This window comes from Cariama cristata, unplaced genomic scaffold (genome assembly GCF_000690535.1).
Source record: "Cariama cristata isolate BGI_N322 unplaced genomic scaffold, ASM69053v1 scaffold15193, whole genome shotgun sequence".
Lineage (NCBI taxonomy): Eukaryota > Metazoa > Chordata > Aves > Cariamiformes > Cariamidae > Cariama > Cariama cristata.
The window spans coordinates 2,292-22,439 of NW_009607936.1; the positions used below are offsets into that span (position 1 = coordinate 2,292).

General features: G+C 34.7%; 1 protein-coding gene across 1 annotated transcript in view; it reads left to right on the plus strand.

Moving 5' to 3' along the window:
• Positions 1-1,259: 1,259 nt before the first annotated feature.
• ITFG1 (integrin alpha FG-GAP repeat containing 1) overlaps positions 1,260-20,148 on the plus strand; it is a gene marked incomplete at its 5' end in the record, with an annotated part of 82,583 nt that continues 63,694 nt past the window's right edge. The window contains 5 exons of the mRNA XM_009696942.1: positions 1,260-1,332; positions 2,808-2,953; positions 4,554-4,611; positions 5,210-5,284; positions 9,096-9,190. Of these exons, the coding sequence (XP_009695244.1) occupies positions 1,260-1,332; positions 2,808-2,953; positions 4,554-4,611; positions 5,210-5,284; positions 9,096-9,190 (447 nt within the window). The remainder of the gene's footprint in view (positions 1,333-2,807; positions 2,954-4,553; positions 4,612-5,209; positions 5,285-9,095; positions 9,191-20,148) is intronic.

Genomic DNA, 20,148 nt, shown 5'->3' on the forward strand with positions numbered 1-20,148 from the left:
CTGGTATGTGTAAAAACACATTTGCTTCATCATCATCATCATTACTTTACCACATAGATGATAAAAAGGCAGGTGAAAGTCTATAGTGTGAAATTGGAATTACAAGTTTTAGCCTGCTGGGTGGTTAAGCTTTTGCTAATAAAGCTGTGGGTTGACTGCTTTTTCACCTTACTGTGTGCCAACTTTTTCAATCATCTGTGAATGTGTAGTGCAACCTAGGCTTTATTAGTTTGCCAGATGGGACTGCACTCGTCGCCCCTATACATTTTGAAAGGGTTTGTTTTCATTTACTTATTGGCATATTCTCCTTGGCAAATATGTTTATGGCAGTTATTTTTTTTTCATAGCCAGGAAGCTTGTATTCTGCTGTTTCACAGCTGTGAACAGAATGATGTTCTTGAAATACACTGTGGTAGCTCAAATTTGGAGCCATAGAATTATTTTTGATTAGGTAACCTAGCTCTTGCAGTTTGGGATGCTACAGGTGAGTTTCTTGGAGAATGCAGAAAACAATTATAATAAAGAATGAGTAAAAAAATTGTAATTTTTTCTTTGGCTATGAACTATTGTTTTACTTGCAGAAGTAAGGGTGTGTGTATGGTGGTTTACTGACTGAAAATACATTTCATTGTTCAGGTAAATTGTGGGTTTTTTCTTTCCCTGAATTTCAATTATTTGTGCAACATAAAATCCAGACTTTTATTTAGATCTTCCTGAAATAATTAAATGATAGTGGCTTGTATCATTGCCTTTAAATGAGGAAGTGCTGCAGGGAACCAGGTTACTTCTGTGAGTTTCACTTAAAGTGTTTTTGTCATCCGATTTCGGAAAGTAGTATCAGATCCTGCTATGTCAGAGACAGTATTAAAAGAATTCATTTGCGTTAGCTTTTAAGCTTTAATTATTTGTATGGAACTGATGCCTACTACTTTTCCACATGTAATGTTTCTTAACTCATTATAGGAAATTTTATTTTAAGCAATGAGATAGTAATAGGAGAGAGAAAGGTCTTAACACTAAGCCCCAAAGACAGTTCTTGATATTAGCACTCCTTTGAGATGCAGTTAGATTTATAGGTGTATTGAAGTGCTCCTTTTGCTTCCTTTCAAATGAGGAGGAAGTAGTTGTAGGGGAAGACTTTCAAAGTTTTTGCTACTGTGCAGAATGACTATTGGTGGCATAGCTTTTTAAATGTTGGTTTTGTATATAAACCATTTGCAATCCTCCTCTGTTATTCATTGTCTTACTTGCTTTTGCAGGAAATGAGTTGATTATCTTTTTGGCTGACCAAAAGGAACCCTACTTTAAGCCCCGTGTTAAGTTACCAATGAAGTAAGTATTGATATTCAATGGTGAAACAATGTAAGTGGCCATTTTTCTTGAAAGAGCATCCCTGCAGCCTGGGAACATGACTGGAATTGTCTGTGCTGTTGTTATGTATTTGACTATGTTGTTCAGCTTGCCCTTAGAGCTCCAGTTCTTTGCCCAGTTTCCTGATTAATTTCCTGATACATTCTTGGTTTGATTTGTTTGGATTTTGTGGGTCAAATGACAGAATTTGTGGAGATGAGTTTTGTCATTCATATTATTACCTAATTGGTGTGACTTCCCACCCCCTTAGGGAATTTCTATGCTTTGTTCTTTTGCCCTCTAATTAGTATTAAAATTACCGGTATCTTAGAATATTTTTGCAGTTGACTTGGTTTTTCAGGACATTATTTCCTAGTAAAGTAATTATCATTCCATATCATAGGTTAAGGGTTTTTTTGGCAGGTAGTATTAGTCTCTGTCCCAAGACAATGTTTTCAGGGATATTCTTCTAGTTGCTGTATTTACTAATGCAATCCAGCCAATATCATCTGCTTTAGAAAGAGATATGGAGAATGGTGTTCTCGTATTTCTGTGTAGAGAACCATTCCTTTCCAAAGTTTAAATGCGGCTTTTATTAAAAATTGATGCTTTTTTTAATGTAAAACAATCTGTGTGTTTATGTACATATATATGTATAGTTTTAACTATAATAGTATTACAGGATATGTTATTGCTTGTGAATAATGCTTACTAATAATGTTATGTCTATTAAAAGTTAAGTTGCTGTTCTAGCTCAGCTTCATCTTCCATAGTTCTATATATTTTTATTTTTCCTTATTGCCTCCTATCTTGGAAGGAGCTAATTTGTTTAGTGCATTAGAAATTATCTGCTTTTAATTCTTAACACAATGATCCATGTTTGTGTGTGTAAAGCAGAGTCTCTGAGTAGTTAACCAAGTAAAAAAAAACAAAACTAGAAAGAACAAACAAATGTAGGGAGGAGTGGTAAGACGTGGCAGAAGATAGGAGGAGATTACATTGTCTTTAAAAAGATCTAGCTATGTGTCTGACTCCTGCTGCTTAAACTGCTCCTGTTGCTTTATGGTCTTGCTCTTGGAATGCCACCAAATGATCCTGCTCTCTGAAACACATTTTGGAGGACTGGTTCTACAACAAATGAAGGGATTTAATGAAGTCTAGATAGCATTAACAAACAGAATATGGCTGAAGAATGCCTGTTAGCTGAAGTTTAGAGTTCAAAATGTCATCCTTCCTTAGAGGAAGACAGCCTGCAAAATGCTTGATTTAAACTTACTTTTGTAATAGATAAGGACTTTATAAAAAGCGAGGTTGTTGAAGGATAATATTGTATTGGACCAACTAATAATAATTGGGAGGAAAAAGCAAGCCTTTGAACACACAAGTACTTTCAATTCTCATGCACACATTTGTACAATTATTTGCATGTGAGGTTTTTGGTTTGTTTTTAATTCTAGGTCTCTCGGTGTTAACATAACCAGTGTAGTTCCTGGAGATTATGATGGTGATTCACAAATGGATGTCCTCCTGACTACCCAGGCACAAAATCATGGCAGAGATGAACTTTCAGTGTTTATTTTCTGGGGGCATAACCAAACATTAGGTGAGTTGCTGAGACTGCTTATTAATAAGATTGTTAGACTTTTTAATAATTCAAAGTATTGTCAGAAAGTTACAACTCATTTAACAGTGTAGTGATTGTTTTTACAACTAAAATAGGGATTAGCAGCTATTCAGCTTCATACTCATGTATTATCTTGCTGTTAAACTGTATTCAATAATTAATGAAAGAGAACAGAGCTAAAACTGTTACTTTATATCATGCAACGGACATAACCAAAAAATATTATAGTTTGACAGTAACCTGCTAACTGGCGGGCTACTTCTCATGGCTTCCCCATTATGCATGTCAGTTTCACAAAGATTATCTCAAAAGACTTAGCTTGAATTTAAAATGCACTGAGAACCTGGTGTAAAGTTCATAAAGTGCATAAACTTTCAAAATATCATACTTGAGCTTACCAACGGTAATAGAACACTCTTATTTCTGTTAAACCAAATTCTTTAAAGACGGTGACACACTAAAGTAGGTTTTGGGGGAGAGAGAGAGGTTTCTCGAGTCCAATCACTGGAAGTTTTCAAGAACTTTCAAATCGAGTTTTTGCTAGGAAAGGGTTTGGGGAAGAGCTTAGCGTTTGAAGGAGAGAAACAAAAGAAGATACTCTTAAATCCACAAAAACTACTGAAGAATAATCACTATTATAAACAACTGTGTTATAAAGTGGTTACAGGTGAGGCAAGCAATGGCCTTAGATACCACCATTGCTTCTGGCTTTAATCAGAGGTGAAACAAGGAACCTGGGAAAGTGCACTGGATCAAGTATTAAAAGAATAGGATGTATCTGTACTATTGGGAAGAATATGAAGGGTTTGGATTGATATATGCTGTCTTGCTTCTGAATAAACAAATACTGGGAGAGGCACAAATGAGCATATGGGGCTTACAAAAGGAGTCAGAGGTTAAAAATTCAGGCAGTCGTTGATATGTAGTGAGGCTAGTGGGAAGGTATGTGGTGCCTACTTGGGTAATGGAAGTGTGACAGACAAGTCAATAGGAGGGTACTGTCATATAAGATGTAGAAACTGGAAACAAAGAAACATTATAGAGAGGAAATGGGGATGATGTGGCAAAGAGTTTGCATTACAAGTAAAAGTGAAGTCTGAGAGGTGATAACCTGATTAGGACTTAAAATTCTTGCTTCCCATTTAGGCAATCTGCCTCTAATCCTAATTTCAAACACTCAGTATATATGATTAAGAATTATTTTTACAGTGACAAAACGTTAAACAGAGGTCTTATGTACAATGTTAAATTTTTAGACTGTCCTCATCCCAGCTATTTCAGATTACATTTGTCTGTGTGATTGCAGTCATATATAGAAATATGTTTCACTAAGATCTATTTAGAATAATTTGTTGAAGAGTTCAGGGGAGAGAGAAGAAGCTTCAGCATTGTAACTGTAATTCACCTTTCCTGCATAATTTCAGGAAGCCATTTAGTTGCTTATGTTCAGTGGTGGCTGATTTTATTTTTTTTTTAATCATAAAATTGATGGTTGTAAATTAATAGAAGAATTATATCTAACTTAAAAATGCAAATGTCATAACATACTGGTAACTGAGTCAATGTTTTCTGTTTTCAGATCTTAACCATAAAACCATGTTAAATAAGATTTTTCATGATGAGCCTCTGGTAATGGAGTAAGTATGACCTGCTTTTTTAGAAAACAACATTTACAATGGTGACTAAAAGCATCTTAAATATATTTTAATGCTAAAATTTGAAACGCCTGCTCTTTATCTTTTAAGAACAGAGTGGTTTGTGTAATGTCAACTGTTCTAACAAAAGATGATGAAATGTAACAATCATCTCTACGAGTCTCACATATTAAGTCATCCTGGCAATAGTTAACTTTTAAATTTTTTTAATTTCAGTACTCTGTTTTATGCAGAAAAAGAGCCATGCATTTTTTGGTGAATTTTGTAAAGCAAAAACCTTACTGGCTTATCAGACTGAGCAAATATCCCTTTCACAGTGCACTTCTGTGTGAAATGCCAAACAAAACAGAAGGGGGAAATATAGCTGGAAAATGAAATGCATGGCATACTATAAAATACTGAAGGAAGCGTACTACTAGCAGCAGCTCAGACAAGAGCCAAAATTCAGAAAAGACTACATAGCTGAAAAGTCTTCATTGCTTGGCAGGAAAATGCTAACCAAATACAGGTTAACTCAAGAACAGTTAATTTCAACTCCTATAATGACTAAGGTGATACTGAAATTGTTTTGCACTTTCAGCTTTAATGGAGACTTGATTCCTGATGTCTTTGGTGTCACAAGTGATTCAAGTAAGCCACAGATATTGATAGGCGGGTAAGCTAAGGGTTTGTTTATTAGCATGAATTTTGATAACTTATTCATTGTGCATCCATTTCTCTTCTTATTAAAGAGGCATAAGACTCATGTTTAACTGGAACTGTGCAAACATATGAATCTTCTCTCACTTCCATGTGTATCTTTAAACATTCTATGACGCTCTGGATCTAATTTTTAAAATGTTATTTTATAGGGGAAGTAGACATTCCATGAGAGCTAAGAAAACAAAAACCCTGTTATTTGACATGAGAAATAGGATAATTGTTTCTTGGAACAGTTGTAGTCTTCTTTGTTTGGTACAGTTTGATATTTATTATTATAATCTGTATTACAGAATTCTGTACTCTACAAAAATAGAAACCAAACTCTTTAAGTAGCGTCTGTAGAATTTAAGCTGCATTTAGTCTAATAGATGAAGTGACAGGTTGATGATGTGAAAAGTACTGGAACAGATCTTATAATGTAAGGGATGGCAAAAGGAAAATGTGCAAGAGTTTGGGGTAAACTTAAAAAAAAAATTCAGCGCTCATTTATCTAGGAAATTAATTATAATGGGAAGGTTAGACAACATGGGAAATGAAAAGCATGGGAAGTGCAAAGTGTAAGGGTATTAAGCTATATATTAAGAAAAATATTTGGTATGCTTATTGGGGGAAGAGATTTATAGAGACATAAGGCGAAGGCAGCTTTAATCAGCAATGTAAGTGTGCATGCAAGTGATGTTCTCTGTGTCACATCTTTTGTGTTAAAGAGTGGCTAAGGCCACTCCAGCAAATCGAAGTCTTAAAAGATGAGATTGCAGTAAAGGGGAGTAAGTTTCATTGTTAAAAGTTTCTGCTAGCCCTGGAATTTCTAGAATGGGACTAGCTAGCAAATATCAGGATAAAAATGATTGTTTTAATGGCATATTTAAATGGTTAGTAAGGACTATGCAAAGGATTATTTTTGTTTAACTGTTTTGGGTATGAATGCTGAAATCAAAGCATAACAAAAGAATAGATCTGTACTGACTCAGAAGAACCAGTCTCTAAACAAAAAATTTAAAAGTAGCAATGTTTCTAATATTGGGCAAGATGCCAAAGAACTTTAAATCTGTTTTATGAAGATAAGTTCTAAGTTACTTGTTAAAGACATTACTGGACCCTAGAGAACGTCAATTCACATTCTACTCAGTTTTCCTGATACTGCTTTTGAAGTTTGTAATCTGATCAAGAAAAAGAAAACTTTGGCTTTTGAGAGCTGCTAGGATTGTGTATTATTGAACACTATGACCTTTTCTTTTTTTTTGAAAAAAAGAAAAAACACAACAAACCAAAACCAAAAAAACCCACCACCCCAAAAAACCCACCAACAACTAAAAATATGGGTCTGTACATCTTTTCCTGTGACTTTTGCCAAACTGAACTTAGCATACATTCAGTCTTGAACTTCTGTAAGGAAGAACTTTACTGATAGTGGTGTGGGTTTGGGCATTCTTTGAAAAAGAAACAAGCCTCAAAAGAGGGAATCTTGAATTAGGCCTCTCCCTGGTTTAGAGATTTTTCTCTCAGTTGTCAAAGAATGTGCTGAAAGGATAGCAGAAATTATTTTTAGGATGTGAGTTGGATTATAAATGTCAAAATAAATATGTTGTTCTTAGCTTTGTGATGATATGAAAACCACTCTTTTGACATTTCCTTTTTGAACTACTTTCTTTTGACCTAATGAATAATTTCCAATGAATAATTAGAAAAAGTAGGAACTGGGCTTGTGTTTTCTTAGAGGATCAGTTTGAAGAAGCATCTTCTGACTTGCTGTTTTGCAGCTTTGAAGTGGAACTTGATAGGATTGTCTTGAATGTTATTCAGTAACAGTAACGTAGAAACTTGCAGTTCTGTGTGTTTCAGGAGAAATCCACGTGTTGGTGTCACAGCTGGTTTAGGTTTGCATACAATCAATACTGAAGTTTATTTTAATCAAAAGAGTGTGTTAGGAAGTCTTTGCATTCCTATGTGGCTTTCTTTAGCTATTGTTTCAAAAGAGGTCTGTTACCACTGGAAAAAAATCAATGAGATGATTACTCTGTCTCTATGGCAACAATATATCAGCTTTCTATCATGCATCTCCATGGCCCTTCAGGAACGTTTAAATAAGGCTTACCCCACCCACAGCCCATCAGTGAGTTTAAAAAAGCTATACCTGTTGTTCCTTACTGGCTATTTTCCTTTCCTCAGAGATCATTCAGAAGTGAAGTAGGGTAAATAACACTGAAATGTGTAAATGGAAACTATACCCTTCTTGGCAATATGGTTTTGATCATTAGTCCCAGCTTGAATTTTATCACCATTACGTTTATTTAAATTGATGGCTTATGGAACAGAGATTAAAAATTCACAAGGGTGTTTCTGGACACGTTGCACTGATTATATATTGAAGAATTTTATGAGCTTTTGAAGATATGGGAGAGATTTGTTTCATTTTGGTGAAGAAATCCTTTCAGTAGGATTAGGATACATATAAACTTACTCAGTACAGCTCAAAATAAGACTAGATGCTATAGGTAACAGCCTAGGCAATGTCTTGTATGTCATTTGCTTAGAAAAGCAATTTTCTATTTTTAATCTAAAATATTTTTAAATTTACACTAGAGCTGTGTAACTAACTTTCTTGGGTATCTTCAAAACTGAATACATAGAAGAACCTATAGAAAATATTTAATTATTTCTTTAAGATTAAATTATTCTTTTTATCATTTCTAAGACTTAGTTATGATCTCTGGGAAGTAATCAGAAGCTTATTTTTCTTCTTGCCAGGAGGTGGTGGAGTCACATTCCCTGGAGGCATTTAAAAGGCGTGTAGAGGTGGTGCTTAGGGACATGGTTTAGTGGTGGTCTTGACCATGCTGGGTTTATGGTTGGACTCAACGATCTTAAAGGTCATTTCCAACCTAAATGATTCTATGATTCTGTGACTTCAGTAATATGTATATAATATCACTGGAATAAACAAAGTCATTCCAGACAGTAGTAATATCACTGTACTGCTATTGTATAGCGCATTGTATAGTACATACTGACATTTTTCTGAGTGTATTGGCTAAGGGTTCTGAAAGTAACATATCTGTTGATTCAACTGCTATGACTTTTGAAGGATTTGTTATATTTCAGTGAGCTGCTAATAAGGAGGTTTGCTGGAAGTTCAGTCATATTTTGAACAGAAACCAGCAGGGCATGTATGTTTATAAATAAATAAATAAATGTATCACCTGCTTGGGAACTGACATAATTAGCCTGTAGTCCATCATAATGTGACAGTTTGATTCTTGTGTTGATTTTTTTTAAGTGACAGAAAATAAAGTCCATGAAAATAAATTTACATGCAGCAGGCATGAGCTGCTTTAACAACATGTGATTATTCCATTTTTGCTTATCTTTTTTTTAATTTCAGAAGTACTGATAGTAAAACTGCTTGAGGAAGCTGGGGAGGACAGCAATCAGTGTCTCAAGATTTACAGTTGAAGTCTAGGCACAAAATTTCACTTTGTGGGTAGTGATACCTTTCTGTGTACAAAAAAAGTTGCTTTAGAAAGTTAATAAAATTTAACTGAAGCCACTATGCTATGAATCATCCTTCGCAGAACCTTTCAAGCAATTACTCTAGTTACTTAGCGTATTGTAAGCTAAGTAGTAATTTTAGCTTAACATTAAGAGAACATGCTTTCTGTTCAATTTTATTTAAAGTTTCCCAATTATTTTTTTTTTAAAGGTATATTATAGTGATTAACAGTTCCTCGGTGTTGATGAAACGTATTGCTTTTTATTGTCTGTAGGAACTTATCACGGTATGCTGCATTGGAAACTCAAAGTAAAATGTATATACCGCACTCGCATGCGTTCATAGATTTAAATAATGACTTCACTGCTGGTAAGTCATAGAAGTGTTACATACCTTCCTAAAAATATTTATCACAAAGTATACAATGTAATGTATTGCAGTTTCCTTCTAATATTTTAGTAAATTTCATTGATGGTTGTAAAGAGTTGGTTTTGGAATATTGTATTCAGTAATTATATGACCTCGCTACTTCTGATTTTTTTTTTAATTTTTAATTATTTAAATTTAATATCTACAATTTGAAAATTCTGGGTTTTGAAAATAACTGCCAAAATGAATAACGTAATAACATTTCCTACTTCTTGATGATAATTTAATCAGAACTAATGCTTGTTCTGAACAATTTTGTGTTCGCCATTAAAGCATTGTTTCATGTTCTTTGTGATGCTGTGCCCTAGCACTCAGTTTGCAACTGAATTAGAAGCAGGGCTGCATTTTCTTCATCTTGAGACTGAAAATAGTTTTATAGTTCATTCAGAAGAATGTTTTCAAGACTGGTCTTATAATTTGTTTCTTGAAGATTTCAGTATGACTTCATTCTATTTTGTTGTAGTTAGTTCTGTCACTGATCGAGAAAATAGCATGTGAGATTTTATTCTTCTATTACTATATGAGCAATCCTATAATCTATTTATAATCCAGTCTTCACAAACGAGTACTGGAGACAACTTTTCTTATGGTAGATGAACTGTATTCTTCCTTTGGTGGTAGTGGCTTTGTTTTGTTTGGGGTTTTTTTTGTGAAATACGCAATGCAATTTAGCCTTCAGTTACTATGATGAATCTATTTATCGCTTGCATACCTGGTTCATACCTCCAAGCACACTTAGATATTGTTCTAAACTTAATTTATTCACACACTAAATAAATTCTGAAATGCTTTATCTTCTGCTAGATGTTTAATGTGCATGAATTCATGTATAGTAATTTTGGAAAGAGAGCTTATTTTTGTCCTATTTAGTAGCGTGGGAATGAGAGAGGAAAGAGTCCATAAATTTAATTAAGATGCTTATAAATGTTGGGGATTAAGTTAATTGCTTTAGCATGTAGTCAAACTTTAATATTCAGTTCTGGCACATTGCTGCATGAAGCTGTCAAGTGGAAATTCCAACTGGAAAATTAAATATATGGTTGCTTACCATTATCAGTGTCATGTGATAACCAATTCTAACACACTTGGTTCTATAAATCCTTTGGAATTTTGTTTTAGCAGCATGGGTAGCATAGTTGAGCATTCCAGGTAGCATTTTAAGATGAATATATTGAAATTTAAACTCACAGATAGGTAAAAGTAGAAAGTCCAAGTTGCTTACATAGATCAGTCTGTGATTGATCAATTTTTGCAAGAATACACAAAGGTTTTTATGACAGCTAACAGCCTAAAAAATATCCAGAGTTCCAGTTAGTGCTAGTGGTATATGGAAGTTCCTCTATTAAATAGAAATGAAAGTCAAGATCTTTTTGTGGGGAGTGGCAGGAGCTTTTATAGATTCACATTGATATTCATATCTCAAGATGTGAATAGAAGCTTCTGTGAAGCACTCCCTGTAGAAAAATCCTGACTTTTATTTGCTTATAACAGCAAGGATATTACGCCTCAGGCTGAAACATGTGTTATGTTACAGCAACCTGAGGAAAATTTCAAGGAAAATAATTCATTCTGAGAAGAAAACTGGAGAAAATATTACTATAGAATTATTTTCTTTAAAATAATTTTTTGCTTCTAAGATGAGAATGGTAAATTGGGGTTTTTTTGCTGACCATATGAAAATTAGACCAGCTGTGAACAAGGCATATGTTGCTGAAAAATAATGCCTTATCAGTGATACCTGATACTTCATGACTGACATGTTATTCCAAGACTGCTTGCTGCCAAAATGAAAAGTCACGAATCGTCTGGTCCTGTCTGCATCTTTATGGCAGTTCCCTCACATCAGCTATAGTAACTGCTCAGGAACTGGGGCTGGCAGGGAACACAGTTCATTTTCACTTGAGTTATTAAGGTGATCCAACTCGCTGTGCAGCTTCAGGATTGCCAGAGCCAATGTAAGCACAGAGAGAAGGTTGACTCCTCTTTTAGTAGCAGCAGTTGTAGCCTGCCTTTAACCAAGCATGAAATTGCACCTTGAGTCTCGTTGTGCCTCCTCCAGAAATACTCGTTTAGTGTTCTCACCATGTCTCCTTTAATTTGTGTTAGTCTGTACAGAGTTGGGCAAGTGACTTATAGAAGTAGTCAGCTGATACCAATTAAAAAAAGGCAAAACAAAAAACCAACCTGTATGTAACTGTCTATACAGTACCAATAGTACCATGATTCTGAATGCACTCTGCTGATATTACCGTAGTTAGTCCTAGGTCTTGCTCTGTGCAGTGTGGATAACTTTGCAGAAGACAGCTAAATGCTTCTCCTGTTTGTTTAGCTCTGTGCCACGTTAGCATAGCTGGGGCAGCGCAGCCTTACTACACCAGCAAAGAGAGGAGCGCGATTCATACTGTGTTGTTTCTCAGTGGAGTCTATTCCTTACTGGTTGCTTCAGGTAGAGCTAGTGAAGAGGAGAGGGTTCTTGTGACTTGGTATTCACCCGCGCTGCCGTTCTTGAGTTGGAACAGAACCTCATTAAGAATAGGTCCTGGTACACATTAGAATCCTATTAACTAGGGGGGAGGCATTGACGAGGATGCAGGGGAATAGTCTGCATGCTGAAATCCTGTTGTCCGAAAGACTTAACCATGACATTTGGTGCTGCTGTGGTACTTTTGACTGAAAAATTCAGATTCTTTACTCACAGGCAGTGCTACTATTCATGAATATGAAGATACAGCTGTACCTAAAATGGATGCACTGATTTTTGTTTACAAATAAAAAACCCCAAACCTCCAGAAAATGCCATTTTTACTTGTTGGTTTTTGGTTTTGGTTTTTTTTAAGACCTTTTTCTAATATTCTGCAATGTTTTGGGGCTCTTTGTGTTCTGTAACAGATGCAGCCAATTCTGTGATGTTTAGCTGGGCTATTTTTGGCAACTCTATCATTATAAACAGCTTAGGAGATTTAAAGTGTGCTTGACATAAAAAAGAAAAAATCCTCTGTGGGCTGAGAACCTTTTTGCTAGTTTATTGCCTAACCCGTTTTCAACCTGCTGATATAGAACCCTCAAAAAAGAGCTTTTAATTGGCACGCATCTCCTCCTCTGGGTAAAATGAAGTTGAATTGTTATGATTTCATTATATGAGAACATGTTCATAAGGATGTTTTTAATCCCTAACAGTACTTCATGAAAGGCTAACTGTGTAAGGATTTTATAATCCAAAAATCCGCTAACCAGGACAAAGATAATACTAATCTTTCTTGGTGAGATATAAACTAGGCTGTTTCAAATAGTAATGCTGCTGGTGTTTTTAAATAAAGCATCCTCATGTAGAAATCTCAGCTTCTTACAATTTTTAATTCAGTAAATAATTTTGAGTTAGGCCAGGAATTTTATGTAATCCATGCAAAAATTTGCAGTATAAAACTTTTATACCAAAGGGTCTGCATGTGCTTTAAGGATAAAGATAAATACAAAATTTTCAAATGTCTTCTGCATGTGTATTAAGTGTGTGTTGCTCCAGGGGGGAGTATCTAGTACACAGAATGGCTGAGATTGGGAGGGATGTCTGGAAATGGTCTGGTCAACCTACCTACCGTCGATGTCGCTGTTTGTACATGCACTGAGATAGACTGGAAGATGAGGAGAAAATCTGATGACCCTTGTTAGAATAGGGCTGCTGGGTGTCTAGTGATACATACTCACACTTGTCATTAGTCCTTTTTAACAGCCAGCTTAAGAAAATAATCTTAGGGTTGTCTGAACAGATTAACATCAGGTGTACTTTATAGAGCATGACAGTCCAGGTGAGCATTTCCAAAGGAGGCTCCTCAAGTGAGAGGCCTGTCTTAAAAACGTCGTATCCTCAAACTGAAAACTTTACTTTATGTGACTTAAGAAGAGAAGTATTTGTACAGGATTTTACTCCTTTGACTTACAATGAAGGAGGTAAAAAGTAACTTCTCTTTGCATTAGTCCACTCAGTTCAAAGTAAAAAGGAACTCAGGCTCTCAGAAATGCATTTCAGGTGTGTTAGTCAAGAGGTGGAGAGAATACTGTTTAATTGAGTAAACACTGTTTGCAATATGGTCATTATACTGAAGATTTTACAACTGAAATACATGAACTGAACCATGGAAAAGTGTTATAGCTGGAAACTGAGGCCAAGACAGGTAAAAGGACTTGGTGAAAACAACCCAGAAATTATGTAGAGATGGGTACCGATACAGATCATCTATTTAAAGCTAGACAATAGGCAAACATACGCTGTTTATAGCATTGTTGATTTGCATCACAGTCAGCATTTTCAGATATATACTTTGGACCAAGCTGAAGTTTAAATTTAGCATGTGTCGCTAGGTGAACACTGATTAGACTGTCTTAACATAAGCTCTTACAGGTGTATCGAGTGCTTTATCTAAAGTTGAAAGTTTTAGGATAGTAATTATTTTGCTACATGTCATTTTTTTTCTAATTAGTTAACTTGATTGTTTCTATCAAACATCCTAAAATGTCAGATGTTCATTTAGGGCTAATGCTGTCTTTCTAAGCCAAAATTGTAGCACTTAATTACTTGGAAAAAAAGGATTATTGATAAACAATGAATTTGTATGCACTCAAAGTTACAAGACTTCTACCAAGAAATGAGGCCATGGCGCTGCAAATATTTTCAAAATATTCAAATGTATGAGAAAAACTGCCTTGGACTCTGAATTGCACTGTAACTTCATACTGTACATCTGTCAATGTATCCTTGAATGCTGTGAAAAATAGCTACTGTATTAAATATTCTGTGCCTTATTTGGTTATGTGATTCCAAAGTTTGGAAATACTGCTTTTACAACCTGTCTTGTGTTGAACACTAGCACATGGTGTGTATAACTGCAGATATTTCTGAAACTGTTTATGTAAAATGAAAGAAAAATCATAAATTTGATCTTGGGAAAACTAAAGTGGAAAAATCATTAGTCAGAAACAGCTTGCTATAAGCTAATTGCTAGTCTCTTTGCTGATTTCTGATGGTTAATTTTCTTATGTTTTTTTTGCTTTGGGAATCTAGAAACCTAATGTACCAGAACATGTACAATATGTTTTCTTTTTGATTCCCACTTCTTAGTTTAAACACATAAATATAGATGGTTTTCTTCTTGAAAACCAGTCATTCAAATTATAGGTGATATTTCTGTTGTAATCATTTAAAACGGGATTCTGAAGAGACTGTAATGCCTGATGTCAGACTCTCTGATTAATTTTTTGGTGAGCTTCCTCTTGGTGGAAGCTGGTAGCATGTCTACATATAATATTATCATCAAAGCTTATTTTATGCAACAGATCTGCATTTATTCTCTATTAAAATAATCAGGCTCATTATGTTTGCAAACAAATTATCTGGCCTTTTAAAACTTACTTTGAGTTGCATTTTAAAACCATGGGGTGTGCGTATGTATTTGAAGTCAAATTGTTCTCTCTGGTTTTGCCCCCTCTGTTATGCTTTTTCCCGAAACAAGTATTCAGTGATGCCATATCACTGTTTCATTCCTTGAACGGGTACATTTTTTTAATTTCTTAACTGTTTTAAGCTCTGATAAGAGAGCTTACCTGAGAGTTTACAGCAAATAATGGAGGCAAAAAATGCATCATACGAGATATATTTTGGAGGACCTCAATCTATGTCGGTAAAGTTTTGTTTGTTTTTTGTTATTTTTATTTTTAACATTTGCAGATTTGTTATCTCTAATTAAAATGCTCTGTGTGGCGTGATCTCCTGTTACCTCTGTTCCTCCACTTGTTCCTGCACAGTGTTCAATACCACAGGAAGTTCCTGCTCATAAGACAAAACCAGAGTTGCTCAGACTAGCTGCATCTCCTCCCGCTGCCAAGATTGGTCTACTTTTGCCAATGCAACTTTTCTTACTCATAGCTTACCTCATGAAGAGAATTAGAGAATGAGTAGAGATCTTAAGAGAAAAGAAATAGCTATTTTAACTTAAGCTCTTTCGAATCTTTCTAAAAGAACCCATGACCTGTGTTATCTGCTCAGTAGCTTTAATTTTAAAATTGCTATTATGAAGTGTCTGAAAAGCTATTCTTTTTGAAATTTTTATTATATACTGATATAATTATATACACCAGGGGGTACTAATACAATATTTTTATGGGAATCAATAACTTAATATAGGTGAGAAGTAAATTGGTTCTGCCCCAAACAGCATTTTGTTGAGAAAACATGAATGTGAAAATGGGTTCTGAAAGCACTCTTAACACTGAGTGGTCGTCTTCTATTGCTTGAAACATTTATTCTGCTTTTATTCTGAAAATAAACAGAATTTTCTGTCTGAAAACTCATGTTTGAAGTGCTAAAAACCAGAGGAATAGTTCTACCTGCTCTGTATATTCAGAAGCATAACTATTCAGTATAAATCTAATTTAAAAGTTTTCCATTTAAGTGATGCTTTTAAATTAATATGTAAAGATTTTTCTATAGTAACTTTCAATAATGAAAGGGATTTTAGTGCTTAATTATGTTGTTTATTATTGTCTGCTTTACTAAATAGTTCCAGCAAATACTAAATTTTGAAAAACCCCTTTGAAAAACAAAAGAGGTTGTGAATTTATCCTATTTCAAGCACATTTCTTAAAAATTTTCAAACACAAATGTGTTTGTTTCGAACATGTGAAGTCCTTTTGTTTTGCTTAAATTTTCAGAGGAGGAATTTACTGGAAGGAGTGGTTCCTTAACTTACTCTTTCATGTAACTATCAGCCATACCCTGGCAATAGTCCTGACAAGTTAATTGCAAATTCATTAATGTTGGTACTTGTATCTATTTTGTAAAAGCTAAATTGCTCTAGTTAGGCAGTAGATGTATTCCATTTTCACTGGTACAGTACTAATGCCAACCTGACAAACAAATCTGAATACCAAATGATAGAGGGTTTCTCTACCTGAATGAAAAACTTATGAACAGAAGCACAAAACTTGTCAGGTTTGGTTTTCCATTTCCATGTAGTAAAGCAATAAAACTGACTATATCTAACTTTTTTGTATAAAATTAGGTTTGTGCATATTAAAAATACTGTACAATTAAAGTTGTGTAATTACAACTAAAAAAATTGTAAATAACATTTTTAATTTTTTTTAAATACTCTTTTTTTTCCTACTGGTGGGTCAATTTGTGATGTAAATACAGGAAAATTTGTAATGTAAATCGAGGAAAGTTATCTTTTACTTATCCTTAGGCTTTATGACACTTAATTATTTTAATACAGTTGTCACCTTACCCATTCTGTCAACACACTGCAAAGCAGAGATTTTTAGTTCAGCACATTATTTACGTATACCAATAAATACAAGCAGGCATGTTCACGTCCACAAGTAACTCCTAGTTAAAGAATATGCACAGGCACACCTGTTCTTCTGCAGAAGTGAAAGTTTTTTTAGGCATGTTTGGAGTGTACACATCTGTGTTCTAATTGAGTGACACCTTGTGCATTTTGATAGTGTTTAAAAACAGGGGCTTTTTTTTTTCTTTATTAACTTAAACTTCTGAAGTAAATGTGAAATCAAGTTGTAACTTAAGAATGTTGCTCATGCTCTGGTGGCTTCTGAAAAGAACCGTAGATGCTGAGGGTTTTAGTTCTGAAATAAAGCCCTCTGACATTAAACAGAAAGGTCAGATCAGTCATTAGCGAAATGAATGCTCCATCTATAAATAGTGCCAGTTTCTGTAACACGGAAAAGTGAAGGAAGATAACAAGGATAATCAGGATATTGTCCCTTTTTCAAGCTGAAATATAAATTCTAATAATCTCTGTTTCCTTTTTTTACAAGAATGAATGCTGAATTCAGTGCTCTTCAGTATATATATTTACTTTTGATAAGATGTAGTAGAGCCTAGATAGCAGCATTTTATTACTAAGCCAGTTAACGCAAAGAATAGCCAAATTTGCTCACCAGATCACTTTTTAGGGAAAGTAAAGTTGTGAGTAGAATGCTAATACAGTGTGGTTTTGTGTCACAGCATATGTCAGGTATCTTCTGTAGGAAGTGTTTGGTATATACTTAGGTTGTTTTTCAGTCTTGTGAATCTAAAATACTGATTCTTTATCTTATTCCCAGGCTGTTGAACTTTGTTTATGAATTTTCCTATTGCTTATATTGTTTTTATGTTAATCACTGCCTGTTAAATCAAAAATAGGAAAACATATTTAAATGTGAACACACTTCACCTCGCATTAGTTCAAGAGAAACTTTTCCTCTTTGACAATATTGCTTTTTTATTTCCAGCCCTTGACTTAGGCTGTAGGTGTTACATTTCAGGAAATCTGCCTGAATCTGACATGAAGATCTTCCCCTATCCCAACTATCAAAGATTTTACTTATCTTCACTACATCATGTCACAAATTAAAAACGTAAGAAATAGACTGCAGGCTTAGTCTAGTGGTCCTTCCAGCTAACCCAATATTCTTTCTCTGGAAGTGGCAGTAGGAAAGTGGCCAGACTGATTCCACCCCGCCTTCCATTGCCTATTTCCCTTGCGTATCTCCAGTATCTACAATTGGCATAGGGTTGTTAAAGGTACATTCTTGCCTATTGTTTTTAGTATCCCTTTATGTAGCTATTGTCTAGTAAAAATATCCAGAGTATCACCTCTGTGTTCTGTAAATAAGATTGTTGACCTCCAGATTATCTATGTTACACCTCGGGTTGTAAATATCTCGCATTGTGCTGTTCTTGGGTTCATCAGTATTTGAACAGAGCATTAGGATACAGCCTTCAATACTTTAGCTGTGCTTTTTAAGCTTTGAAATGTGTGTGCAAATGATTTTGTTTTCTACAGCTGAAATTGCAACCAGAACTGCCTTCTAAAGGCAATGTGGCAGCATATCTTTAGACAAGTGACTTTTCCTGAGCATATGTAATATGATAGGCATTCCTCGTAGGAAACAGGGGTTGAGTTTTCTTGATATAGCCAGAAGCAAAACAAAAATGTTGCAGTTTTCAAGATGATTAGTGTATTAAAATACAAGAAGTGTAGAAATGAACTGTGTATGTCTTCATTGTTGTGTAATCCAAGTACTGAACATACAGATCTTAATGCATTTGTTGGCGCCAACTCTTTTACTGCAGCCCTTATACATTAAAGAATTTAGTAATAAGAGACACGGAAATCTATAGCAATAGTGGTGAGAGATGTCTATGGACACCGTTCCTTTGGGAAGGAGATGCTTGCAAGGAGTTTTTGCTATGGCTGTACAGAAAAATATACTTATAAATTGCAGAGATTCTTGTTTCCCCTCTTACATGCTTTTGGCTCTTAGGGACAAAAACTTACCTAATAAGGCCAGATAGAATCATAGAATAAGTTAGGTTGGAAGTAACCTTTGGAAGTCATCTGGACTAAAACACTGTACTAGGCAGGTCTTGGTTTTTCTTACAAGTTTATTTCCTACAAACTTGGAGAAAACATTTGTGATTCTGAACTATACAAACTTGTAAAAAGTTATTTGGAGTGTCTAAATTGCATTCCATTTTTACACTGCTGCTGCAAAGAAATGTTTTTGTTTTGCCTGCTTTGAAATCTCTGACATTATTGATTAAAATGGGAAATTACTTGTAAATATTAAGGATTTGATTTGATTTCATTGCAAGAGGGTTTAGTCACAAAAACATGCACGAGCATTTGAGACGCGTAGCTTCTAAGAAGGCTTAAGGCTAAAAAGGAGGACAACTGGCAATAACATACCAGCTTAATTGGTTCAGCGGGCTCTAGAACTAGAGGTGGTGTTGCTGTACCTGTATTAAGTTGTCCTATGGGAAATCACAGCTTGTTGCTTTAACTTAGGAGCAGCGTGGCACTAGCTCCTCTATACTATTTCTGGAAGATTATCTGCTATCTTTGCCTGCCTTTGCATTTTACCAGTGCAGTGTAATATTACAGCAGCCTTGCGGCTGCTTTGGTGCATTGATTTTGTTCATTGTATATAATGTTATATGCCTCAAGTTAGGAAAAAGGAGAGACAGGAGTACATGAAGAGGAACAAAGGGCAAAAGTAATTTACTAACTTTCAAGAGAAGCTGTTTTGGGGGTGGGAGAGAGTTCAGTGCAAAACAGGCATGTTGCTGAATTTAATCAACTTTAAGCTACTGCAGAGGGCCATATTCAGCACTGATCTCTTGCAAACCAAAGAAATGTATGGTAGATTGCCTCCTCTGAAAACATAGCTCTCTCTTTCTACTCTCAAAATGTGGAACAAGTGATCAAATTAAAATGCGGGGTTTGTACAGCAGCTGAACAAAGACTTTAAATCTGTAAGCACCTTCACATTTTTCACATAGTAAACATTTTAGATGTTTTAAATTATCGTCTTTCTATTAGCTCTTTGTAGTTTGACTTGCATTTATTATTGTGATTTATTCCTCCTACACTGCAGATAGCTAAATGTATTATTTGATTTTATTAAGTTGTGTGACATCCCAGCCTTTGTGGTTCTCTCATTTTTTTATTTTTTTTTTTTATGGAGTTTAATGTTTATTTTAAAGCTACTTTTGATTCTGGTCCTAACATCTGGGATTTTATATGCCTGTTGTTCCTTGCCTTCCTATATTAGTTCAATTCCCTGTGCAGTCATATTTCTGAATATTTCTATACACTCATTATGAAATCAGATTAAATGAGGAGGGAAAAACAACTAGTATAATATGCCTCAGACTAAGAATGGAAAAAATGGATTTTTTCAATGCATACGAAAAAGCCATTGCAAATCTCTCTCTCTTTGTTACATGCTTTTACAAAATAGTGTCTGTGTAATATGCAGAAACCATACATACTCTGTTAAAAGTAATTCACTAATACTTGAGTGTGTTCATAATGGCTGTGTCTCAAAATCAGGATTAGTAT